The following is a 24972-nucleotide window of genomic DNA, read 5'->3' as shown; positions in this document are numbered from 1 at the left end:
CTCCACTTTGCAAAGGCATTTACATCGCCATTTCACCGTGACATTTGAATAGTTCATTCAATGTTATGCCTACTTGTTCAACAGAAGCAATTAACATATATCCTGTTAGACGATTCTCCATATAAAAATGACTCCATCAGCAGTTATTTAAAGGGTAATGTGAAATTGAGATAGTTTCCAGTGAACTTTAAAGATTAAGAATGTGAGATGACACATATTACACACTAAGAATAGCTAATTTATTTAATATCTGTAGCATAGTATAAGAAACACAACTACATTTGACTGTCAACAAAATCAATCTTAACATTTAGTTACAGCATAGCCACAGATAAAGTTTGACATTCACCTTCACCATTAAGCTCATAAAATCTAAATCAGTCAATGAAATATGAATAAGTTATTTTTAATACAATACTTTTTAAATTAACAGCAGAAGTAAGTAAGTGTATTGATCCAGTTGGTCCCTGCAGAAATGAAGTGAATAGATCACTGCATGGTTGGTAGGAGAAAGGAAAAGTTAGAAATAGATTGTTTTGATTTACCAAGGTAGAATGATTTACGGACAGTTGACACAACCCACATGTTAACATTCAGCCAGGATTATTAGAGTTTAGCCATTAGTCACTATGGTGCAAAAATGACTGTGAAAATGCATCAGCCAAATTAATCATTGTTCTTATTTGAAATTTACCCCAAAAAGGCATTAAATTAAATTTCATAGCAAGATTAAAATTTGGAAGGTCCATGATTTAATGCAAAGCAAATACAAAATTAATGGTAGCTAATACTCAAACAGTAACATGCACATCTTCATGATGTCAGTATGCCAAGATGGTACAGCATTTTCTGAGTTTCCTCTTTGCTGCCCTCTATTGGTGTAGGATCTTTCGGAAAAATGCTTGAATTTTTTGCCACGATTCCACCTGAGCAGATGAATGGTCCTTGGCATTTCCTCCCCACTTTGTACAGATGTTCAGCACAGAGTGATAAGAGGCATAACAAAAGGGGAAAAATGGAGGTTCCAGGTAATGTCCAGATCCTCGATAATGGAGGACCTCAAACCTATCATTGCCATGTTCTTTGAGTCGTTTTACAGCCTCATCAACATAGTGCTTGCTATTCCAGTTCTTATCCTCTTCTCCAGCAATGAACAGGATGGTTCCCTTGGTGTTTTCTATCGGGATTATACTGTCCTTGTCAACTTCATTAATAACCTCTGACACGTCTGCAACTCCTGAATCTGCAATCTTCATTCGGCTTACAGTATGACGCAGACCAGTAGAAATTAGTTTATTTTTGAAGGACAATCCAAACTCAGCACTTGTAATGCATCCGTTGATAACAACGGCTGCTCGCACATCTGGTAAAAAGGCGGCCATCGAGAGAACCAAATCTGCACCCTTTGATATTCCAATTGCTCCAACACCAAGACCCTTAACCTGGAAATTGTTTCCAAAATATTCATTAAGAGCAACACATACCTAAACAGCTTGAAACCCTAAGAACATAAACCTGAAAGAGGGAATCAACTACAAGAATAAGGTTATGTATGTTAAAGACAATCACCTTTTAATGTGAATTTGACCTTGGAATATGACCATATGATGTGAGAAGCAAACAGTTAATAGAGTTCATTGTGATATAGCTCTCGGTGTTTCTGGGCAACAAAGAATTCATGGAGTTCATTTTTTACTTCCTCTGTGTCATGTGTGTGTACTGGACAAATGTGATTAGACATGGGACACAAATATAATTAAAGGAACAAAGTTAATGTGATCAATCAGGAGGGTTCCTGCCTTCTTAAACTGCTGTACAAATGCTTGCTGTAACTAAAATTTGCCTAAAAAATAGCCTTCTAAAATGTAAAAACATCCCACATTCAAAAGGAGTGAGACTCCTACTGTCTGGTATATTGTTATGTGGCAAAACCATGGATGTTCAAAGTCCATGTTTGAACCTGGTGTAAGATCTTTTGCAAACTCAACGCCCACTTGAAGTCCTAGCTGCAATGTTGGGTTGTAAGAAACCAGGTTTACATTAGTCATGGAATGGTTATAGCATTGAGGAAGGCCATTCTGCTCATTATGCTAGTTTTCTATCAGAGCAGTTCAGCTTGTTCCGTCCCCTCACCCTTCCTCGTCAGCATTTCAGAATTAATGTGTTTGCACAAATCCATTTTAAAAGCTATGATTGAGTTTGCCTCCACCAGACCTTCAGCCAGCACAATCAGAATTCTAAGCACTTACTGATTAAACCATCTCCCCACATGTTGTTGATGTTGATTTTTTTTCTGCTAACGACCTTAAATCTGTGTCCTCTGGTTCTCTGCCCTACAACAGTGGAACTGTTTCTCTCTTATCTAGACCACTCAAGATTTGGACAATTTTTATCAAATCTTCTGTCAACCTTCCCTCCTGTAAGGACAACAATTCCAGCTTCTCCACTTGTCCGTGTCACTGAAGTACCTCACTCCGAGAACCATTCCATTATCTTTTTTCCCCCTGCATCCCTCCTAATACGTTTACATCCTTCTCAAGGTATGGTACCCAGAGTTGGATGTAACATTCCAACTGAGGCTGAAACAGTTTGCTAAAGGGGACCAGGAAGTATAGGTCATTGGGGTGCATGGTAACAATTAGGGCAACCAAAAGACAGTGAGGGGATAACTTTCTGACCACCATAACTTTCTGCCTTTTGAAGCCAATGACTATTTATAATAGCCTTTTCAACCTGTCTCGCTACAAAGAATTTACGAACATGCTACACCCTAGTCTTCTCAGCTCTCGAACCTCTTTGGAATCATTCCCTTTATCTTATATTGCCTTTCGTCATTGATCCCAGTAACACTTACTACTTCATACTTCCCCTCTGCATTAAATTTTTATCTGCCATGTGTCCAGCAACATTGAAGATCCTCTAATATCTATATCACTGCCACACTGTTTTCTTGCCTAGAAAACGTAGGGAAGTGATAAAGAGACCCGAAGCTCATAATTAAGAACCCTTAATTCGTACTCAGGCTGTTGAATATGGATTCACTTCATGGATTCGTTTAGGTAAAATGGATTAACAAGTAGTACAACAGCGAATAATCCATTTCTCACTCCTCCTTGACACAGAAATACAGGATATACTTTGTCACCTTTGGCATTCCATATTCTGGAATTTCTGATATTCTCCTCATACAAGTTCTTACGCTCCCAACTGGAGGTAATTCATTGTAATTTTCAATAGATGAATTATATACTGCACCACATTCTACAATTATGGCATCCAATAGAGCAGAGAAAAGTTGAGATGATGTGTGAAAGGGTTGTGTTGATATGGAAACAACTAGAAAGTGCACATTTACACACATTAAAAAAGGAAAGAATCAGAAGGCTTTGATGAAAGGAAATCATCTTGACTCATCCACAATGTGCAATATGAGAAGTCAAAAAACAATAATTGAGGTTTATCACCAGTTGCAAACCAATATAAATCAAGTAAATTGAACCTTGTATCCAGTTTGACTTGGTACAACCTAATAATCCTGAACCTGTTAGGCTTTCTGACCTGGTTCTCCCACAGTCAGCCTAAGTGCTCTCCACCCTGCATGGTACAACATGCCGGTTGGTTAAAGGAACAAACACAGCATTCTTGTCTCTCTGCTATAGAAATGATGTTGTTAAGCTTGCAAAGGTTCAGAAAAGGTTTGCAAGGATATTGCTGGGATTGGAGGGTTTGAGCTATAGGGAGAGGCTAGACAGGCTGGGGCTATTTTCCTTGGAGTGTTGGAAACAGAGGGGTGGCCTTTTAGAGGTTTATAAAATCATGAGGGGCATGGATACAGTGAATAGCCAAAGTCTTTTCCTGAAGGCAAGGGAGTCCAAACATAGAGGGTATAGCCTTATAATGAGAGGGACCTAAGTAGCAATGTTTTCATACAAAGTGTAACGCATGTATGGAATGAGCTGCCAGAGGAAGTGATGGAGGCAGATACAATTACAACATTTAAAAGACATCTGGATGGGTATGTGATTAGGAAGCAGTTGGAAGGATATGGGCCAAGTTCTGGCAAAGGGAACTAGATTAATTTAGGATATCTGGTGAGCATGGATGAGTTGGGCTGAACGGTCTGATTCCATGCTGTATGACAATGTGATCTCTAAGTGATTCCTTACCCAGTGACTACATCCTCCAGGTGTTTTCTAACTGACTGGTCTAGTTCACTAGCAATGTGAAGTACATGAAAATACAACACATATTACATGACATTGGGTAAGCAAATATTTAGCCTCACCCATAAGAAATCATAGGCAACTCCTCCTATTAAAGCGAAACAAGAGTTTGTCTCGCTATTAGAAAGCAACAATTTGTTATATAGTTGGAGCATGATCACTCTGTATCAATCAGGTAAGGTGGGGAAGGTCTAGAGCCTACTTCAGCCAGAACAGAAATTGAACTCATGCCATCATTCTGAACCACACGGTAGTTGTCGAACTAAGCTAATCAGGCTTCTTTAGATGACATAATACTTATCAAATGTCTTTGACACAGATAAACAGCAAGTCAACTGAACTTTTCTATTTCAGTGCACAAGTTACCACTAAAACAGTTTATTTGATAATGTGACTTACCTTTGGATGTTGCTTCAAAAAATGTACAGCTTCTTCAAAATATCCTAAGTCCAAGTTAATCACACCTTTTGGAAGGTCATCGTAATTATGGTAGGCTAACGCTAGTGTTGTAAAACCATGGTTTGCCAACAGACTGGATCTGTATTCTAACAATCCGCCTTTTATTTCATTCACAGAAATCACCCCTGGAAATGGCCCATTTCCTGCAAATGCAAACAAATCTTTATCTTTTATAAAATGAAGAATACTAGACACTGGAAATCTGAAATCAAAACAGAAATTGCTGGAGAAACTCAGTAGGTCCTCCAGTATCTGCAGAGAGAAATACTGAGTTAATGTTTTGAGTCCAGTGACCCTTTGTCACAACTGGGAAAGGGTGATTATTATGGGGTGGTGGGGTGAAGTTTAAAATATTCATTTTCAGTGTCTCACCTTTACAGGTGAGGATGTAAGTCATGTGCTTAGCACAATGTAAGGTGCATGACTTTAAGCTGGACTATATTTCAGGCCGCCAAGTCTGTTCAGTGGCTTAACTTTATAACCATTGTAATCATGAGAACTTAAGAATTAAGAACATGAGTAGGGCACTTAGCATCTGAAGTCTGTCCACCACTTAAGAGTCACAAAGTCAGAGATGCACAGCATGGAAACAGACCCTCCGATCCAACTCGTCCATGCCGACCAAATATCATAACCTAATCTAGTCCCGTTTGCCAGCTCTTGGCTCATATCCCTTTAAGCCCTTCTTATTCATATACCCAACCAGACGCCTTTTAAATGTTGTAATTGTGCCAGTCTCCACCACTTCCTCTGCCATGTCATTCCATACACGCACCACCCTCTGCATGAAAAAGTTGCCCTTTAGGTCCATTTTAAATTTTTTCCCTCTCACCGTAAACCTATGCCCTTCAGTTCTAAGATCTGCCTCAGGCTTCAACACCATTTTTTTGTCAGCTCCTCATAGCACTAAATGCTTAATATTGCAAAAATCTACCTACCTTCTTTTTAAATACTTTAAGTGATCGAGCCTCCACATATTTCTGAGGTGAGAATTCTAGTATTCACTTTCCTTAGAGATGAAATTGCTTCACATCTCAGTTTTAAATGAATGTACCTTCATTCAATAAATGGGTTCTCAACATCTACCTTGCCATGTCACCTCAGAATCTTGCATGTTTCAATAAGATCATCCTTGGTTCCCCTAAACTCTAATGAACATAGGCCGAATCTGTTTACAAAAATAGAAATTGCTGAGAAAACTCAGCAAGTCTGGCAGCATCTGTGGCCAGAAAGCAGAGTTAACATTTCAGGTCGAGTGACTCCTCTTCAGAATGTGAAGATCTATTTAGCTGTTGTCATATGAGTCATATAGCATGGAAACAGACTCTTTGGTCCAACCAGTTCAGGCTTACCATATTCCCAAACTAAACTAGTCCTACTTGGCTGCACTTAGAGTCATAGAGATGTACAGCTTGGAAACAGACCCTTCGGTCCAACCCGTCCATGCCGACCAGATATCCCAACCCAATCTAGTCCCACCTGCCAGCGCCCAGCCCATAGCTGTGAACCTGCACTCCAAGGTTTCTTTGTTCAGTAACACTCCTTAGGACCTTACCATTAAGTGTATAAGTCCTGCTAAGATTTGCTTTCCCAAAATGCATTTATCCAAATTAAACTCCATCTGCCACTTCTCAGCCCATTGGCCCATCCGGTCCAGATCCTGTTGTAATTGGAGGTAACCCTCTTTGCTGTCCACTACACCTCCAATTTTGGTGTCATCTGCAAACTTACTAACTGTACCTCTTATGCTTGCATCCAAATCATTTATGTAAATGACAAAAAGTAGAGGGCCCAGCACCGATCCTTGTGGCACTCCACTGGTCACAGGCCTCTAGTCTGAAAAACCCTCCACCACCACCCTCTGTCTTCTACCTTTGAGTCAGTTCTGCATCCAAATGGCTAGTTCTCCCTGTATTCCATGAGATCTAACCTTGCTAATCAGTCTCCCATGGGGAACCTTGTCGAACGCCTTACTGAAGTCCATATAGATCACATCTACTGCTCTGCCCTCATCATCAATCTTCTTTGTTACTTCTTCAAAAAACTCAATCAAGTTTGTGAGACATGATTTCCCATGCACAAAGCCATGTTGACTGTCCCAAATCAGTCCTTGCCTTTCCAAATACATGTACATCCTGTCCCTCAGGATTCTCTCCAACAACTTGCCCACCACTGAGGTCAGGCTCACTGGTCTATAGTTCCCTGGCTTGTCCTTACCACTCTTCTTAAACAGTGGCACGTTTGCCAACCTCCAGTCTTCCGGCACCTTACCTATGACTATCGATGATACAAATATCTCAGCAAGAGGCCCAACAATCACTTCTCTAGCTTCCCACAGAGTTCTCGGGTACACCTGATCAGGTCCTGGGGATTTATCCACCTTTAACCGTTTCAAGACATCCAGCACTTCCTCCTCTGTAATCTGGACATTTTGCAAGATGTCACCATCTATTTCCCTACAGTCTATATCTTCCACGTCCTTTTCCACAGTAAATACTGATGCAAAATATTCATTTAGTATCTCCCCCATTTTCTGTGGCTCCACACAAAGGCCGCCTTGCTGATCTTTGAGGGGCCCTATTCTCTCCCTAGTTACCCTTTTGTCCTTAATATATTTGTAAAACCTCTTTGGATTCTTCTTCATTCTATTTGCCAAAGCTATCTCATGTTCCCGTTTTGCCCTCCTGATTTCCCTTTTAAGTATACTCCTACTTTCTTTATACTCTAAGGATTCACTCTATCTATCCTGTCTATACCTGATATATGCTTCCTTCTTTTTCTTAACAAAACCCTCAATTTCTTTAGTCATCCAGCATTCCCTATACCTACCAGCCTTTCCTTTCACCCTGACAGGAATATACTTTCTCTGGATTCTTGTTATCTCATTTCTGAAGGCTTCCCATTTTCCAGCCGTCCCTTTACCTGCGAACATCTGCCTCCAATCAGCTTTGAAAGTTCTTGCCTAATACCGTCAAAATTGGCCTTTCTCCAATTTAGAACTTCAACTTTTAGATCTGATACTTGGCCCATCTCGCTCTATATCTTTCCTATTCATGAATTTAGATAAGCGTCTTTTAAATGTTGTAACTGTATCTGCATTCACCACTCTCTCTGGCAGTTAATTCTACGTATGAACCACTGTGCAAAAATGTTGCCCCTCATGTTCTTTTTAAAACTTTCTGCTCTTACCTTAAAAATATACCTGCTAGTTTTGAACTCCTCATCCTTGGGAAAAATATCTTTGCTATTCACCTTATCAATGCCTCTCAATATTTTACAAACCTCTAAGGTCACTCCCCCGCCAACCTCCTACACTCCAATGCAAAATGCCCCAGCCTTTCCAGTCTATTTTATGTCCTCCAGACCCGGCAAAGTACTGGTAAATGTTTTTCGACCCATTCCAGTTTAATAATATCCTTCCTACAACCAGAACTACATACAGTACTCCCGGAAGAGGCCTCACTAACATCCTGTACAATCTCAACTTGACGTCCCAACTCCTATACTCAAAAGGTCTGAGCAATAAGGTCAAGTATGCTAAAAGCTTTCTTGACAACCCTGTCTACCTGTGACACAAAATTCAAAGAATTATGTACCTGAACCCCCTAGGTCCCCTTGTTCTAATTGCTTTCTTAATTACTTGCTGCACATATGCATTAATATTTTGTTCCCAGGGCCATACCATTAACTGATTAAGTCCTGATGTGGAGGTGCTGGTGTTGGACTGGGGTGGACAAGTTCAGAAGTCAGACGACCCCTGATTATATTCCAATGGGTTTATTACAAATCACAAATTTGCGGAGCATTCTCCTTTGTCAGGAGAAGTCCTGTATTACCAAAATTCCACACTTCCATTTATCCATATTAAACTCTATTTGCCATGCCTCAGCCCATTAACCCAATTGATCAAGATCTCTTTATCATCTTAGGTAACTTTCTTCAGCGTCCCCTTCACCACCAATTTTGATGTCATCTACAAACTTTGTAAATATACCTCCCATATTTTTATCCAAATCATTTGTGATGACAAACAAAAGCGGATCCAGTCTGTGTTACACGTACGAGTTTCACAATTCACTGAGTTACTTAGCACGATTATTGTAAAAAATATCTAGGTTTTTATAAACTGTTGCAACAATAGTGTCTTATTGAAATCTCAAATTCAAGATGCAGCCACAAAAAGTAAGGTTGCTAAAACTGCATTTAATTAATCTTTGAAGTCATAGCAAGGTTCACCTGACACTTAAAACTATAAAATAAGTTTGTACTGACTTAAGTTTGTACTCCATGTACTAACTAACTTACAGTATTTGACAAAATCAGTTTAAAAAGCCATTCGGTTTCTAATGAAAGATCCTCTTTGTTCACTCCCTATAACAAATATATCTTTCTCATGTACACCAATACAAACCATTTCAGCTTTTGACTTTGTAATTTGCTGGCACACTTTGTCAATCATAAACAACCTCTCCATTGCAGGAATCAGTCCAGTGACTCTTGTTTAGACTGCTTCCAGAAAACAGTACTTCAGGTATGGCCTCACTATCACACTGTGCAGGTGGAACAAGCCTTCCAAATTTTTTAATTCCAAAACCCCTACAATAAAAAGAGTGAAGTTCAAATTGCTTTCTTAATTACATGTTGCACATGTGCATTAATATTTTGTTTGAGTTAGGATAGCGATGAGGACAGTTCGTATGCTTTCCTTTATTGGTCAGGGCATTGAGTATAGGATTTGGAATGTCATGTTGCAGCTGTACAGGACATTGGTTAGGCCTCTTTTGGAATACCATGTGCAGTTCTGGCCTCCATCCTATCAGAAGGATGTTGTGAAATTTGAAAGGGTTAAGAAAAGATTTACAAAAATGTTGCCAGGGTTGGATGATTTAAGCTATAGGAAGAGACCGAATAGGCTGAGGCTGTTTCCCCTGGAGCATTGGAGGCTGAGAGGTGACCTTATAGAGGTTTATGAAATCATGAGGGGCATGGATACGACAAATAGACAAGGTCTTTTCTCCGGGGTGGGGGAGTCTAGAACTAGAGGGCATAGGTTTAGGATGAGAACGGATAGATTTAAAAGGGACCTAAAGGGCAACGTTTTCATGCAAAGGGTGGTACATGTATGGAATGAAATGCCAGAGGAAATGGTGGAGGCTGCTATAATTACAACATGTAACAGGCATCGAGATGGCAATATGAATAGGAAGGGTTTGGGGGATATGGGGTAAAAACAATGACTGCAGATGCTGGAAACCAGATTCTGGATTAGTGGTGCTGGAAGAACACAGCAGTTCAGGCAGCATCCAAGGAGCTTCGAAATCGACGTTTCGGGCAAAAGCCCTTCATCAGGAATCAGATGAAGGGCTTTTGCCCGAAACGTCAATTTCGAAGCTCCTTGGATGCTGCCTGAACTGCTGTGCTCTTCCAGCACCTCTAATCCAGAATTTGGGGGATATGGACCGAGTGCTGACAAATGGGACTAGATTAATTCAGTATAGCTGTTCATCATGGACAAGTTGGACTGAAGTGTCTGTTTCCGTGCTGTATATCTATGAGCCTATAAACAGCTAGATCCCTCTGAACTGCACTTTTGGAATCTCTCTCTATTTAAAACCACAGTCTGGCTTTATATGAAGCTGCATGATCTCAGATTTTCCTATATTAAGAATCACAGAATCCTAGAATCCCTACAATGTGGAAACAGGCCTACCAAGTCCACACTAATCCTCTGAAGAGTATCCTACCCAGACCCATTCCCCTATTACTCCACATTTACCCCTGACTGATGCACCTATCCCACACAGCCCTGAACACTATGGGCAATTTAGCATGGCCAATTCACCTAATCTGCATATTTTTGGATTGTGGGAGGAAACCCACATAGACACTGGGAGAATTTGCAAACTTCATACAGAGAGTCTCCTAAGGCTGGAATCAAACCCAGTTCCCTGGCGCTGTGAGGCAGCAGTGCTGACCACTGACTCACTGTGCTGCCCAAAATACAAAACTGCCAAGTTTTTGCCCACTGACTCAATATATTTACATACCCTTTCAGGTTCTTATGTCTTCACCACAACATGTTCTCACACCGATTTTTCCACCATGAGCAAATTTGGATATATTACACACTGCCCCCACCTCCAAGTCATTTAAATACTTGGCAAATAATTGGAGGCCCTAGGACTGATCTTTATGCACTCCAATAATTTCACCTTTCTGACCTGCACAACCAAATCCCTACTCCCACTTCCTACCCACATAGCTTGCTACCTCCGTCATTGCCATCAACTATGTGTGGCTGTATTTCTGGCTTGCCCAACCCCCCACTTGGCTCTCAGGGTTCAAATTCATAGCACCACTGCCCTCAGTTGGCTCACAGCCACTAGTCCTCCTTTTTGGTCTCAGTGGTGGATCCCAATTAGAATGAGTGCACCCCCTAGCATCTCTCTCTCTCTCTCTCTCTGCGAGATCCTGGGATCAAACGGGCTCTGTGGCTTCCCTGTTGGAGGCAGAGGAAGGAGCTGTCGCACAGTCGATGCAAGCGAGATCAGCAGGGACAGGGTGGATGGCCTGGTGTATCCCAGCAATCAGAAAATCATCAGAGCCAGGAGAACAAAGGGGCTGCTATTTGTCCAAGAAGTTCAGAGGAAAGGTAAAGTGAAGAGATGAACGGCAGAGTTGAGTTAACTCTTGGAGAGGATAAGGATTCAGATAAATTATGAATGCTGGGTCCCTTGAGAGACACCATCCTGAAAAATCACTATCATAGTGTCAGGTGTGCTGTGGCACTTATGGACACCACAGGAACTTTGGAATGAAAAACTGAAAACCACATTCAGCATCTTCAATGTACCTGGGAACAGTGTAAGACTGTGGACCTTGCACCGGCCTACCGTGTTCTGATAAACTAAAAGGGCCAAACATTTTGTGTTTGCAATCACAGTTCAGTTGATATCACTGTGTGGTGTGTCATCTGGCAATGGAGTCAGTCTCTGAATTGGAAAGCACGACCTAAGTAATCTATGGAGCACAAGATTTCATTGTGGAATAAAACCTGTACTAATCTTGGCCATGACTCATCACTGTTGATGACTTGCACAATTCCTCTTCAGTATGAGTTCATGTACTTACATTCAGCCTCGTTTTGCAGTAGTCGACATTGAAGACAGGTGGAATATCAGACAACTTCCCTTTGCTAGGCTCTGGCAGATGGAGGTTTTCCTAATCACACAGTTGAAGACGACTTCTTTATGGAGGTGCCCTCATTCCAGCCTCAAAGTGCAGAATTAACACTAAAACCTGCATGGAGGCAAGGACTTTCTGGGGAATGTCTCAGTGATTTATTACACCTCAATGAATTGCAATGTCCTTTTCCAGACTCCTACAATAAAACTCTGCACCCGTTATGGAACTAGCTAACTTGAATCATTGTCTCTCAAATCTAACAGCTTCTGTGATTGTTGTGACGTGCACACAGGTCACAGCAGTGATAGTATACACACCCTAGCTGTGTGAAGATGTCTGATACAGGTGAGTAGCTGCTATTCTTTAGTGAAGTACCAGTTGAAGAACAGTTGATAGAATTATTCAGAATATCTAATTTTCTTCAATATTTCCTGGATATGTGCACTGCTAGAAAACTGTTTGAATGCCATTTGTGATATTTTCCTTGGCATGCTTTACCAGTGATATTCCCAGGGTGGATGATTATTGCCTAACCCTAATCACATTTCTTTTCTGTTGATGGGGCCCAACTCTTCAATTCGAGCAAAGGCAGGCCTGGTACTAAGAGAATGATTCCTGAGCCCTGTCAGTTTCCGGTTTCACGAAAGAACACCCTGCATGAGTTCTCACCTGAAGTCACCTTGTTAGGCATTTAGAAAGTTGGTACAGATTAGTTTCTGATGTGGAGTACTGGAGATTCTGAGTCAACTTTGGTGATGAATGTTGAAGTCCCCATCCATAGTCCATTCTATGCCTGTGACACCCTTAGTGCCTCCAAAAATTGTTCAACATGGAGAACAGATTCATCAGCTGAAAGGAGACACTAGATGGAAATCAGTAAGAGGTTTCCTTTTCCATGTTTGACCAAATGTCATGACAATTTATTGGTTCTAGAGGCAATGTTAAGGACTCCTACAACAACTTCCTTCTGCCTGTATTTCACTATGCCTCAACTTCTGGTGGACCTGCCCTGTCACTGGGACATGGGGTTGGCTGTGTCTGGGATATTGTCCGTCAGGAATGATTTACTGAGGATGAATATGTGAAACTGTCGGTTGACTAATCTGTGGGACAACTCAAATTTAGGGATGTAACAAAGGCAGATTGGAAGGTGACAGGGACATTGCTGGTGTCACAGTCAACACTGAATGGCCCACCTAGCTTCATTCCTTTTATCAGAAGTTTGGCAGTGTCTTACTCAGTTAAAAGTCAACCATATTGCTGTGAATCTGTAGTCAGATGTCAGCCAGATCAGGTGGAGATGGTGGTTTTCCCTTCCCTAAAGAGTATTAGAGAACCAGATGGATTTTTAATGACAACCATTTCATGGTCCCCATCAAACTAGCTTTTAATTCCAGATTTATTCAGTAAATTCAAATTCTACCATCTGCAATGGTGCATTTCAACTCACATCCCCAGAACTTTCCCGGTTCTCAGGATTACTACATCATTGCCTCCCACATCTTTTGAGTGCATTATCAGATTTTACAGTGTGGACTAACTATCAGAGGGAAACTGTTCCCATGGTGAATAAGGGACTGAAAATATTACATTGAAAGCAACAACCTAGCAACAACATTCTGGTGAAACTCGTTTTAATAGATTCAAGTGTACTTTTGTTTAATTAGAGTGGTATATCTGGAAGAGGTAACTTATTAATTGTAACATAGCATCTAGCCAAATGGATGAGGATTTATTTTTAAAGTAAGAGTATGTTGTGCCCACTTCATTATCTCCTTGGTTTCCAACCAGTGTTTTGACGGATTGGTGCATTAGACATTTGCTGTCCTCGTGGAGATGTTAATGGCTGTGTTAGCAATAGCAACAAGCAATAATTATCATTGCTTCCAAAGAGTCAGAAGCCACTAGCCACCTTTCAATCCCAACATCTGCTGCAAGTAGTGGTCGTGCTCGAAGTATGTGGGGATCAAACTCCACACAGTGTCTTGACCACAAAATCCTAGTTGATACACTTGGTGTAGTATTGATGAAATGCTGCAATGTTAGGGTTTGGTTTTTCAAATTAAAATTTACATCAAGTCTCTGTTTACCCATTATGTGCATTTCATGGCACTCATTTAGAGAAGAATAATTCTTCCCTAATGTCCTGATCAACATTCACCTGTCAGTACATTCAAGTATACTCTGCCTGAAGTTAGGCTCTTTGGTTTATTGTCTGCTGCTGCTGCTTCAGCTTCATCATGAGCTGATTCCTCAGCAGGTTTTGTCAGTCGTGGTTTGTCATTGCCTTCAATTCTCAACAGGGGGAGGAAGCAGGTTCCAAATGTACCTCAACAAAATTGGAATGACACCCATGTTCTAGGTATTTTTCTGAACTTTTAATGTTAGTTATCTATCCAACAGGTTGAACTGGTATCTTATTTATCCTTCGAAAAGTCAAATTACCTGACTATCTCAATGCTAGTGGCACATGGGAGCTTGGTGGGGGCAAACGTCCTTTGGAATGTCATAATTTTGTGACTGGAGGTCTATAAATAGAATGTTTGTAATTCTATGAAGACATTATAAGCACAGTGGACAACGGGGACCCAATGGATGTGGTGTACCTAGAATTTCAAAAGACCTTCGACAAGGTGCTGCACAAGAGGCTGCTGCATAAGATAAAGATGCATGGCATTATGGGTAAAGTATTAGCATGGATCAAGGATTGGTTGACTAACAGGAAGCAAAGAGTGGGGATAAATGAGTGCTATTCTGGTTGGCAATCAGGAAGTAGTGGAGTGCCTCAGGGATCAGTGTTGGGACTGCAATTATTCACAACTGACACATGATTTGGAGTTGGGGACCATGTATAGGGTGTCAAAGTTTGCAGATGACACTAAGATGAGTAGCAGAGCAAATTGTGCAGAGGATTATGAAACTTTGCAGAGGCACATAGATACTTTGAGTGGACAAAGGTCTTGCAGATGGAATACAATGTTAATAAATGTGAAGTCATCTATTTTGGTAGAAGTCACCGTAAAAAGGACTATTACTTGAATGAAAACAAGTTGTAACATGCTGCAATGCAGAGGGACCTGGATGTCCTTGTGCATGAATCACAGAACGTTGGTTGCTCGCTCACTCCCTCCCAGACTGGAGGAGGTTACAGAAGGTTGGTCTGCAGGTACAACCGGTGACCTGGAAGGCAAATGGAATTTTGTCCTTTATTGCTAAAGGAACTGAGTTTAAAAGCAGGAAGGTTATGTTGCACCAATATAGGGTGCTGGTGAGGCCATACATGGAGTACTGGCAGTTTTGGTCTCCTTACTTGAAAAACGATGTAGTGACACTGGAGGGGGTCTGGAGGAGATTCACTAGGTTGATTCCAGAGTTGAGGGGGTTGGTTTATGGAGAGACACTGAGTAGACTGGGATTAGTGTCATTGGAATTTGGAAGAATGTTGGTGGGCGGGGGGGGGGGGGGGGGGGGGGGGTTCTTATGGAAACAAAATTATGAAGGGAATAGATAAGATAGAAGTGGAGAGGATGTTTCCACTAGCAGGTGAAACAAAGACAAGAGGGCATAGCCTCAAAATTAGGGGGAGCAGATTTAGGACAGAATTGAGAAGGAACTTCTTTACCCAGTGGGTTGAGAATCTATGGAATGCCTGGTGAAGTAGTTGATGCTATTTTAGTAAATGTTTTTAAAGCTAAGATTTTTTTTTTGAACAATGAAGGAATTAAGGGTTACAGTGAGAGGGTGGGTAAGTGGAGCTGGGGCCATGAAAAGATCAGCCATAATCTTATTGAATGGTAGGCTTGAAGGGCCAGATGGCCTACCCCTGCTCCTAGTTCTTATGTAAATGTAAGTTATTTTATTGCCACAGATATGGATGAGTCCAGAGTCTTAAACATTTCAGAAATAGGACTCAAAGGGCAAGGCTTCACATTCAATGAAGTAATCAACTACTTCAGAGTCAACAACAACTAGTATTTATATAGTGTGTTTAACAGACTAAAATGGCCCATGATAATTTACAGAGGCATTATACAGAGGTATTAGAGCAAGTGGCACATTTTAAAGACAATCTCTTGAAGAAACAGAGCACCTTGAAGGAGGAAAGTGGGATAGAGAGGTGGAGAAATGTTGAACAAAGGAGTTGGGTTAATCAAGGTCTCAGAAGCTGAAGGTTCAGAGATATCCAAGAGACCAGAATTAGACGATTGCTGATTATTGCAGATAACAGAGATAGGGAGTACCTTTGGGGAAAGCAAATCTTAGCAGGATTTATACACTTAATGGCAAGGTCCTAGGGAGTGTTGCTGAACAAAGCGACCTTGATGTGCAGGTTCATAACTCTTTGAAAGTGGAGTTGCAGGTAGATAGGATAGTGAAGGCGGCATTTGGTATGCTTTCCTTTATTGATCAGAGTACTGAGTACAGGAGTTGGGAGGTCATGTTGCGGCTGTACAGGACATTGGTTAGACCACTTTTGGAATATTGCGTGCAATTCTGGTCTCCTTCCTATTGGAAAGATGTTGTGAAACTTGAAAGGAGTCAGAAAAGATTTACAAGGATATTGCCAGGGTTGGAGGATTTGAGCTATAGGAAGAGGCTGAACAGGCTGGGGCTGTTTTCCCTGGAGCATCGGATGCTGAGGGGTGACCTTATAGAAATTTACAAAATTATGAAGGGCAAGGATACAATAAATAGACAAAGTCTCTTCCCTGGGGTGGGGGAGTCCAGAACTAGAGGGCGTAGGTTTAGGTGAGAGGGGAAAGATATAAAAGTGACCTAAGGGGCAACTTTTTCACACAGAGGGTGGTACATGTATGGAATGAGCTGCCAGAGGAAGTGGTGGAGGCTAGTACAATTGAAACATTTAAAAGGCATCTGGATGGGAATATGAATAGGAAGGGTTTAAAAGGACATGGGCTGTGTGTTGGCAGGGGGGACTAGATTGGGTTGGGACGTCTGGTCGGCATGGATGAGTTGGACCGAAGTGTCTGTTTCCGTGCTGTATATCTCTATGACTCTATGAATAGTCAGGCTATGGAGGGATTTGACAAATAGGATGAGAATTTTAAATACTTAACTCGAAGCCAGTTCTGGTTCATAAACTCAGGGTTATTAAGTGTGGGTGTGGTTAGATTGCAGTAGAGGTTTGGGTGACATCAAGTTCATGGATTCTGGAGTTTGGGAGACCATCCAGGAGTGCACTGTAGTAGTCAATCCTGACAGCAGCAAGGCACAAATGAGGACTTCAGCAGCAGATGAGCTGAGGCAAGGGTGGAATTTGGCAATGTTATGCAGAAAGAGATATACAGTTTTTGTGATAGAACAGATTTGTGGTCAGAAATTCATCTCAGGGTCAAATATACCACAGAGGTTACAAATAGTCTGATTCAACCTCATGCAATCACCATGAAGAGGGACAGATGTTTTAGGTGGGACTGAAGACAATGGCTTCAACCTATTGAGTCAGAAGTCACATGTCACCAGGTTATAGTCCAACACTCATGCCGCCACTTCACCTGATGAAGGGCCTTTGCTCCAAAAGCTTGTGATTTCAAATAAACCTGTTGGACTATAAGCTGGTGTTCATGTTACTTCTGACTTTGTCCATCCCAGTCCAACACTGGCACTTCTGCATCATTCCAAATATTAGAGCAGAGGACATTCTTGTCCATCCTAATAAAAATCTGGGGATGCTAGTCAAGATAGTCTGACTATGTAGAAGCAATGGGGAGACAGAGAGAGATAATAACGAGGCAAAATTAGGTATTAATCACTATAATTCAGTATTAATGTGATTTCATATAACATGATTGCGGGCAGCACATAGATGAGAAATTGTAAGAGCTGAGGATAGCTGTCTGGAGCATAGAAAAAGTGACAGTGCATGAATGGGAAGAAATTGATGGCGATTCTCTAATTATGACTGAATAGATAAGAAAGGAAGGAGGTGACAACTGTCTCATCCAAACGGACAAAGATAGAGGGGTAGTGATGGAGTATGGTTTAGTCAATCATGTCAAAGGTTAGTTGAGATAGGTGAGGAAGGGAAGTTTTGTCACAGTCAGAGAGGATGTGATTTGCTGTTCCATCACTGTGGCAAGAATGGAAACCAGACTGGGTGAAAATCAAGCATTGAGGCCTGGGAAAATAGACATAGATCAGAAGGCAATAGCACATCCAAGGACTTTGATGAGGAAGGAGAGTTTGGATTGGGCAAGTAATTATCAGAGTTGCAGGGAACCAGTGCAGGGTTGAGGACGGTGACGACTGCAGGTTTGACAACAGAACCCCAAAGGAGGATAATGGTTAATTATATCAGCCAACATGGGAGCCGGGAGGGATTGCTAGTTATTGAGGGAATAGGGATGAGAGCGTGGGATGTGGGTCTCATGAATAACATAATCTCAGACAGGGCAAGGGGAAATAGAACAGAAGTAGAGAAAGATAAAAGTTTGTGGATGGAGGTGTACAGAAAATGTAAAGGATGCTAGGGCCAGTGAGCTAGTAAAAGAGGGGGATGTTACAAGAAAATACACTAGAGAACAATTATTATTTTTGATAACTACTGGATAAGTAATTCTCCACTTCATAAACAAAGAGTAGCAAACAGTGGATTGATCTGACATTTACTATTTCAGATTTCAGCATCCAGAATGTTTTGTTTTAGGTTTAAATTGGTTTTGTCTTGTGGGGAAGCATGTTAAAGTTGTGTTTTAAACTGTGAGAATTCATAACAGCAATGCAAAACAATGTGGTATGTATATAGCTATAGAGTCAGAGTTGTACAGCATGGAAACAGACCCTTCAGTCCAACTCACCCACGCTGATCAGATATCCTAATTAATTAAGATTTTTCCAAGAAAGTAACTTGCTTTGAGATGAAAGGTTTCACTGCAGACAAAATAATTCTTAGTAGGCATTCTTCACTTGGATCTAAACTCAAGCTAGGCTCCGGGTATAAATAGTGGTGAATGGGAATTAGATGTTTGAACACCTTTACTAAAACTGATGGGTTGCACAATTTCCAGACGGTTTCCATTGCAGAAGTGATTACTCATACAACTTTGCTGTGTGGGAGGATATTGAAATCGGTATTCTTAAATGTGAACATAATGGGGGAAAAAAACACCGAAAGAAGCGTGGATGCTGGAAATCCGAAATCGAACGTCTTCAGTTCTGAGGAAGGGTCGCTGGACTGTAAATGTTCACTGATTTCATCCCACAGATGCTGCCAGATCTGCTGAGATTTTCCAGCAATTTCTGCTTTTGTTCGTGAAAACAAAAGAATACTACAATATAATTCCGAATTGTGTGGTCTTAAAATATATATTCTTTATTGTCAAATTAAAAGTAATTTGTAATGTCATATTAGTTTAAAGGCACTGGTTTATAACAGAGAGCACAACCACAGAGAATCATATGCTGACCAGATATCCTAAACTAATTTGTCCCATTTGCCAGCATTTGGCCCATATTCATCTAACCTTTCCTATTATTATTTTGAATGACAATTTGAGCATTAGATGTTGAGGTGATGTCCAGTGCGAGGGCTAACAGAGTAAAGTTAAAAAGCAACATACTGTGAAATGTGAAATAAGCACAAAGTGCTGGAAACACAGGTTTGGCAGCTCCTTGTGGAGAGGGAAACAGAGTGAATTGGATGGCTCTTCTCCAGCTTTGAAGAATTCAGAGGAGCTTTGTGGAGAGCTCAAAACGTTCACTCGGTTTCTCTCAACACGCCTTCAGAACTGCCGGGTCACTGGCCGCTCTTTCTAATTTTGTTTTTGAGCAAAGTTGATGTGTCTAATTGGAAGTCAGGTCTCACCGGGTGGGATGAAGAGTGTCCCTCGGATCCTGCCTTCTCTGACTGGGATCCTGAGCAGCCCTTCCTTCATGAACCAGCGCTGATTGATGGCGGTGGCCAGAGGCTGCGCTGGGAGCTGCCCGAGGCTCCAGTGTCCCTCAAAGATCTCGATGTGGACGGACAGGGGAGAAGTGGCGACGTCCCTCTTGACCAGGCGAGTGAACGGAGTGACGGGGCTGAGCGACCAGAAGAGGCCCATGGGCTGGACGCCGGTGTAGTGTCCCCCCAGGGAGGGGGAGTGAGCCAGGTCGAGCTGCCCGCGGGGGTCCGCCGTGTAGAAAGCGGCCGAATGGAAAAGCTGCTCCTTCTCGTCGCGGAGCCAAGCCTTGAGGGTGACCTGTTGGAGCGGGGAGAGGCCGCTCACTCTCACCTCGAGCGGCTCATCGAACAGGCACCGGGGGCTGGGCTGGAGCTGGATGGAGACGGACATACCGGCCCGGGGATACAGGGGGAGCGGGAGCCCGGCCCGGGGATACAGGGGGAGCGGGAGAGGGAGCCCGGCCCGGGGATACAGGGACAGAGATACAGCCTGGCGGAGATAGCTGGAAACCAGCGGCAGCATTGCCAATGCGTGGCTTTGGGAGGGTTGTGGAGCTGGAATTGGTTTTCCCGTACCCTCGCTGGGAAATGTGAATATTGACCACCCAAACCTGTTGCCCAGGTGAACACAGTGATGCGAGTTTGTAATTGGGAATTCAGCAAATAGTAACTATCTGAATCATCACACAGAGCAGACCGCTTTTCCATTTACATTTTACACAAACACATATGTTGAGATCATAAGATCAGAGCTACATGCCAGACACTGATTGCTACTTCAACAGGATTATGGACTTCCCGCGTGTTTGCCCCTCAAACGGCTTGTCAATATTATTTGAATGTCCCTCCCACCTGTCCACTCCGTAAGAGCTGGTGAACTATCCAATTATAGTGTTGCTGATCTGATTACCATCAGCTTCACTTGCCTTCCTTTTCCCCATCATCCTTGATTCCCATACTGATTAGACATCTATCTCAGCCCTTAATGACCCAGCCTAGATAGCCCTTGGAGGTTAAAGACTTCTGCAGATTTCCTAGCTTCAGAGAGATGACATTCTTCCTTATCTCTGTCTTAAATGTGCACCCCGAGTTTGTGCCCTCTGGTCTTTCCAACAGGGGAGTGCAACCTTTCTGTATCGGTGTATAAAGTCCCCTCATCGTGCATGTGTCAATAAGATTGCCTCTCATTCTTCTAAATGAGTAAAAGCCCAACCTGCTCATTTTAACCTCTCAAGAAAATCCCTCTACATCAAGTATCAGCTGAGTGGACATGCTCCCTCAACTGCCAGTTTATTTTCCTTAAGTCAAGGAGACCAAAAATATTCACAGTATTCAGTGTGGTCTGTTGAGAGCTTTGTATTGTTTTAGCAAGACCTCCTTAATTTTATATTCCATTCTCTTTTAAATAAATGTTACAGTCAATTTGCCTTCCCTATTACCTACTGAAGTTAGATGCTAGATTTTCTATGGTTCATGCATGAGAACCTCTCTGTGCTGTAGTCTTCACCCATTTAAATAGCTTCTATTCTTGCTGCTGAAGTATCAAACCTCATTTTCTCACATTATGTTCCATCTGCTGAGGTTTTGCCCACACACTCAGTCTGTCTATATTGCTCTGTAGACTCATATGTCATCCCCATCACTTCCTTCCCATCTATTTTTGTGTAATCTGCGAACTTGGCAAAATTATGTTCATTTCCACCATGCAAGTCATTAATAGATGTTATAAATAATTGTGGCCCCACGCCACAAGTTACCATCCTGAAATTGACTCCTTTATCCCAACTCACTACCTTCAATTAGTTAACCAATTCTCTATCTGTGCCGGTATACCACCACTAACATCATGAGCTCTTAGCCTTATGTTCAATACCCTCATGAATGCCTTTTTGAAATCCAAATACATTGCATCCACTGGTTCCCTTTTACCTATCCTGCATGTTACCTTCTCAAAACAACTGTCATAACCGTCAGCCATGACTTCCCCTTCATAAAAACATCCAACTCTTCTTTATTATGATCTATTATATCCTTTATAATGGAGCCTAATAATTTCTCATTGGTAGTTTTCAAAACCGCTGAAACTTTTCCTGAATCTTAAGGTTTATTGGAGTCATACAGCATGGAAACAGATTCTTCAGTCTGACCAGTCCACACTGACTGTTTTCCCAAACTAAACTAGTCCCACCTGCTGTGCTTGGCTCATATCCCTCCAAACCCTTCCTGTTCATGTCTTATCTGAATGTCTTTTAGATGTTTCTCTGGCAGTTCATTCCACATACCAACCACTCTGTGTGAACCTCATGAATCTTTTTAAAGTCTTTCTCTTCTTACCTTAAAATATGCCCCCTCGTTTTGAACTGCCCCACCCTCAGAAAAAGAACCTTATCATTCACCTTATCTATGTCTCTCATAACTTTATATACCTCAGAAAGGTCACCCCTCAATCCCCTACACTCCAGTGAAAAAGGTCCCAGCCCTTCTGGTCCAATTTTATATCTCAACCCCTCCATTCTCAGCAACATCCTGGGAAATCTTTTCTGAATCCTCTCCAGTTTAACAATCCTTCCTATAACAGGACGACCAATAATGCACGCAGTACTCCGGAATAGGCCTCACCAATGTCCTGTACAACCTCAACATGATGTCCCAACTCTTATACTCAAAGGTGTGGACAATGAAGGCAAGTGTGCTAAATACCTTCTTAACCACATTATCTGTGATACAAATTTCAAAGAAATATGCACCTGAACCCCTAGGTATCTCTGTTCTATAATACTATCCAGAAAATAATATCACTATTGCTAGCCATTTCCCTAAAAATTTGAGCATCAAATTTATCAGAGACTTATTGGTCTTTGGCCTCATTAGTTGCCCTAATAGGTATTCTTTATTTCCCTCTCCTTTAGCCCCTATATTGTTGAATAGTTAAGGACTGCTATTAGTGTTCTGTCCTGTGAAGAATGATGCAAAGTACTTATTCAACTCCTCTGCCATTTCCAGGCTCCCATCTTTTTTTTGTATTCGCATGGGATGTGGAGTTCTCTGGCCATCTATTTATTGCCCATCCTTAATTGCCCACAAGAGGGGAGGGGGTCTGTGTCAGTAAGAGTCAACCACATTGCTGTTTGTCTGGAGTCACTACTTAAGGATGATAGATTTCCTTCTCTGAAGAACATTAATGAATCCAGATGGGTTTTTCTTGAATATCGTCAATGGTTTCATGGTCATCATTAGATGTTTAATTCTTTTCTGAATTCAAATTCCACCATCTGCCATGCCAGGATTTGAACCTGAATACCGAGAACGTTAGCTAAGTTTCTGGATTAACAGTATACCATCATACCACCATTCTCTCACCAGTCTTATTCCCCAGCCTTGTTCTCTCAGGAGGTGATTTTCATTTTTGCCTATCTCATTTTTAAAATATATTTTAAGATAAATTTACTGTTTTTATAGTACTTGCTAATTTGTCCTTATAGTTTATTGCTTCATTTTTTTGTCATCTTTTGCTGTTTTTTTTTAAATTTTCCCAATCCTCTGTGTAACCACAGGTCTTTGCCACATTATGTCATTTTTCTTTCACTTTGACATTATCCTTAAATTATTTGGTTAACCATTATCAGTTTATCCTCTTCCTTGAATCCTTCATCCTCACTGAGATACATCTTTATTTCTGAGTCACAAACTATGTTCTTAAATTCCAGCCATTGTTCCTTAACTATCTTTTCTGTTAAGCTCCTTTCCAAATCCACTCTGCCCTCATCCCAATGCATTTACCCTTATTTAAGGTCAGCACAATTGTTTCTGAAAGTTTTTCTCCTCCTCAAACTGAATGCTAATGTCTAAACGTCAGTCCCTGTTCCCTCGTTTATTCTACCTGACTTATTATGAATTACCAAATACAAAATAGCATGATCCCTGGTTGGATGCAGAACATTTTGTTTCAGGAAACTTTCTTGAATACACTTTATGAATTTATCCTTGTGGCTACCTCTGCCAATTTGATTTTCTCCATCTACATGAAAATAAGTGTCACCCATGATTAACATACTGCCTTTTTTCTATGCCCTTAATATCTACTGATTTATTCTCTACACTATACAAAAGCTACTGGTAGGTGCATTTGGATTACTCCCATCAGGGTCATGTTTTCCTTGATTTTCCTATCTCAACCCATACGGATTCTATATCATCTAATCTTAGGTCATTTCTTGCTATCATACTTTACTCATCTTATACTAGCAAGCTGCCTCATCACCTTTGCCTTCCTACCTGTCCTTTCAAAAAGTCTTACACCCCTAAATATTTAGGTCCAAGATGTGATCTTCTTGTAACCATATCTCTGTAATGGCTAAGATCATTCCAAGCATTCTCTATTTGTTCCATTAATTCATTTATTTTGTTCTGAATACAAAGCACATTTAAGTAAGGAGCCATTAATATTGTCTTTTTACCATGTATCCCAAATTTAAATTTTTTTTATGGCTCATCGATATTTTCTCAATAACCTGTTCCAAGATATTTTTATACACTTCTGAACCAGATGAGACATGAACCTTGGCCTCCTGTAAACAAACAAGACCACTTTTAATGTTTATACACTTTGTCCTTTCCTGTCCCACACGGGGCTGCCCTGCAATGCCGCTATTGCCTTTTGCTTCATAAGCCTAGATATCCCCTATCCTGAATCTTCCACACCCACTCCTCAATTACTTTAAAGGTCTTTCTATGGCATTAGAAATCCCATCCCTGTTCACCTATCAAATCCTGGAAAGTTCCTTTTTGAAACTGGATATAAATCCGCTAGTGGAATCAATGACTATCTGTCTCCCCTATCATCCTGAAAGCTTAAATAAAATCAGCCCCAGAACCTTCCAAATTGCAATCAATAGTCTGTGTAATTTTACAGCTTTACTGTTTCAGTCAGGTATTATTCTGGTAAATCCATGCACTCCTTCCTCTACTGTAATCTTCATAACATATGGTTCCCAGGAATCAAGGGTTATTGGATAGGGAAACTGTCAGACAGGAATTAAGGCCATAATCATACCTTTCAAGATATTATCAAATGTCAGAGCAAGCTCAAAGAATGAATGGCATGCTTTTGCTTCCAATTCTTCTGAGTTTGAGGCTCAACTTTAGCTAAAATAGGCATCTGAACCTCTATAGAAAAATAATTCAGGCATTCTATTGTCCACT

At 41.2% G+C, this 24972-nt stretch overlaps 1 protein-coding gene across 1 annotated transcript; it reads right to left on the bottom strand.

The window, feature by feature from the left end:
• Window positions 1–223: 223 nt before the first annotated feature.
• On the bottom strand, window positions 224–20390 carry LOC122553781 (acyl-coenzyme A thioesterase 1-like). Its single transcript, XM_043698095.2, has 3 exons — window positions 19693–20390; window positions 4623–4825; window positions 224–1442 (listed from the first exon to the last, which is right to left on the bottom strand). Exons 1-3 carry the CDS (start codon window positions 20291–20293, stop codon window positions 873–875), a joined length of 1374 nt encoding a protein of 457 aa, XP_043554030.2. The 5' UTR covers window positions 20294–20390; the 3' UTR covers window positions 224–872.
• Window positions 20391–24972: the final 4582 nt, after the last annotated feature.

The sequence above is a fragment of the Chiloscyllium plagiosum genome, unplaced genomic scaffold (genome assembly GCF_037043375.1).
Source record: "Chiloscyllium plagiosum isolate Xiang-an unplaced genomic scaffold, Cpla_swu_hap1 HiC_scaffold_8, whole genome shotgun sequence".
Taxonomy (NCBI): domain Eukaryota; kingdom Metazoa; phylum Chordata; class Chondrichthyes; order Orectolobiformes; family Hemiscylliidae; genus Chiloscyllium; species Chiloscyllium plagiosum.
The sequence above is the reverse complement of the archived record's forward strand: the minus strand, read 5'-3'. Positions and strand labels throughout refer to the sequence as shown.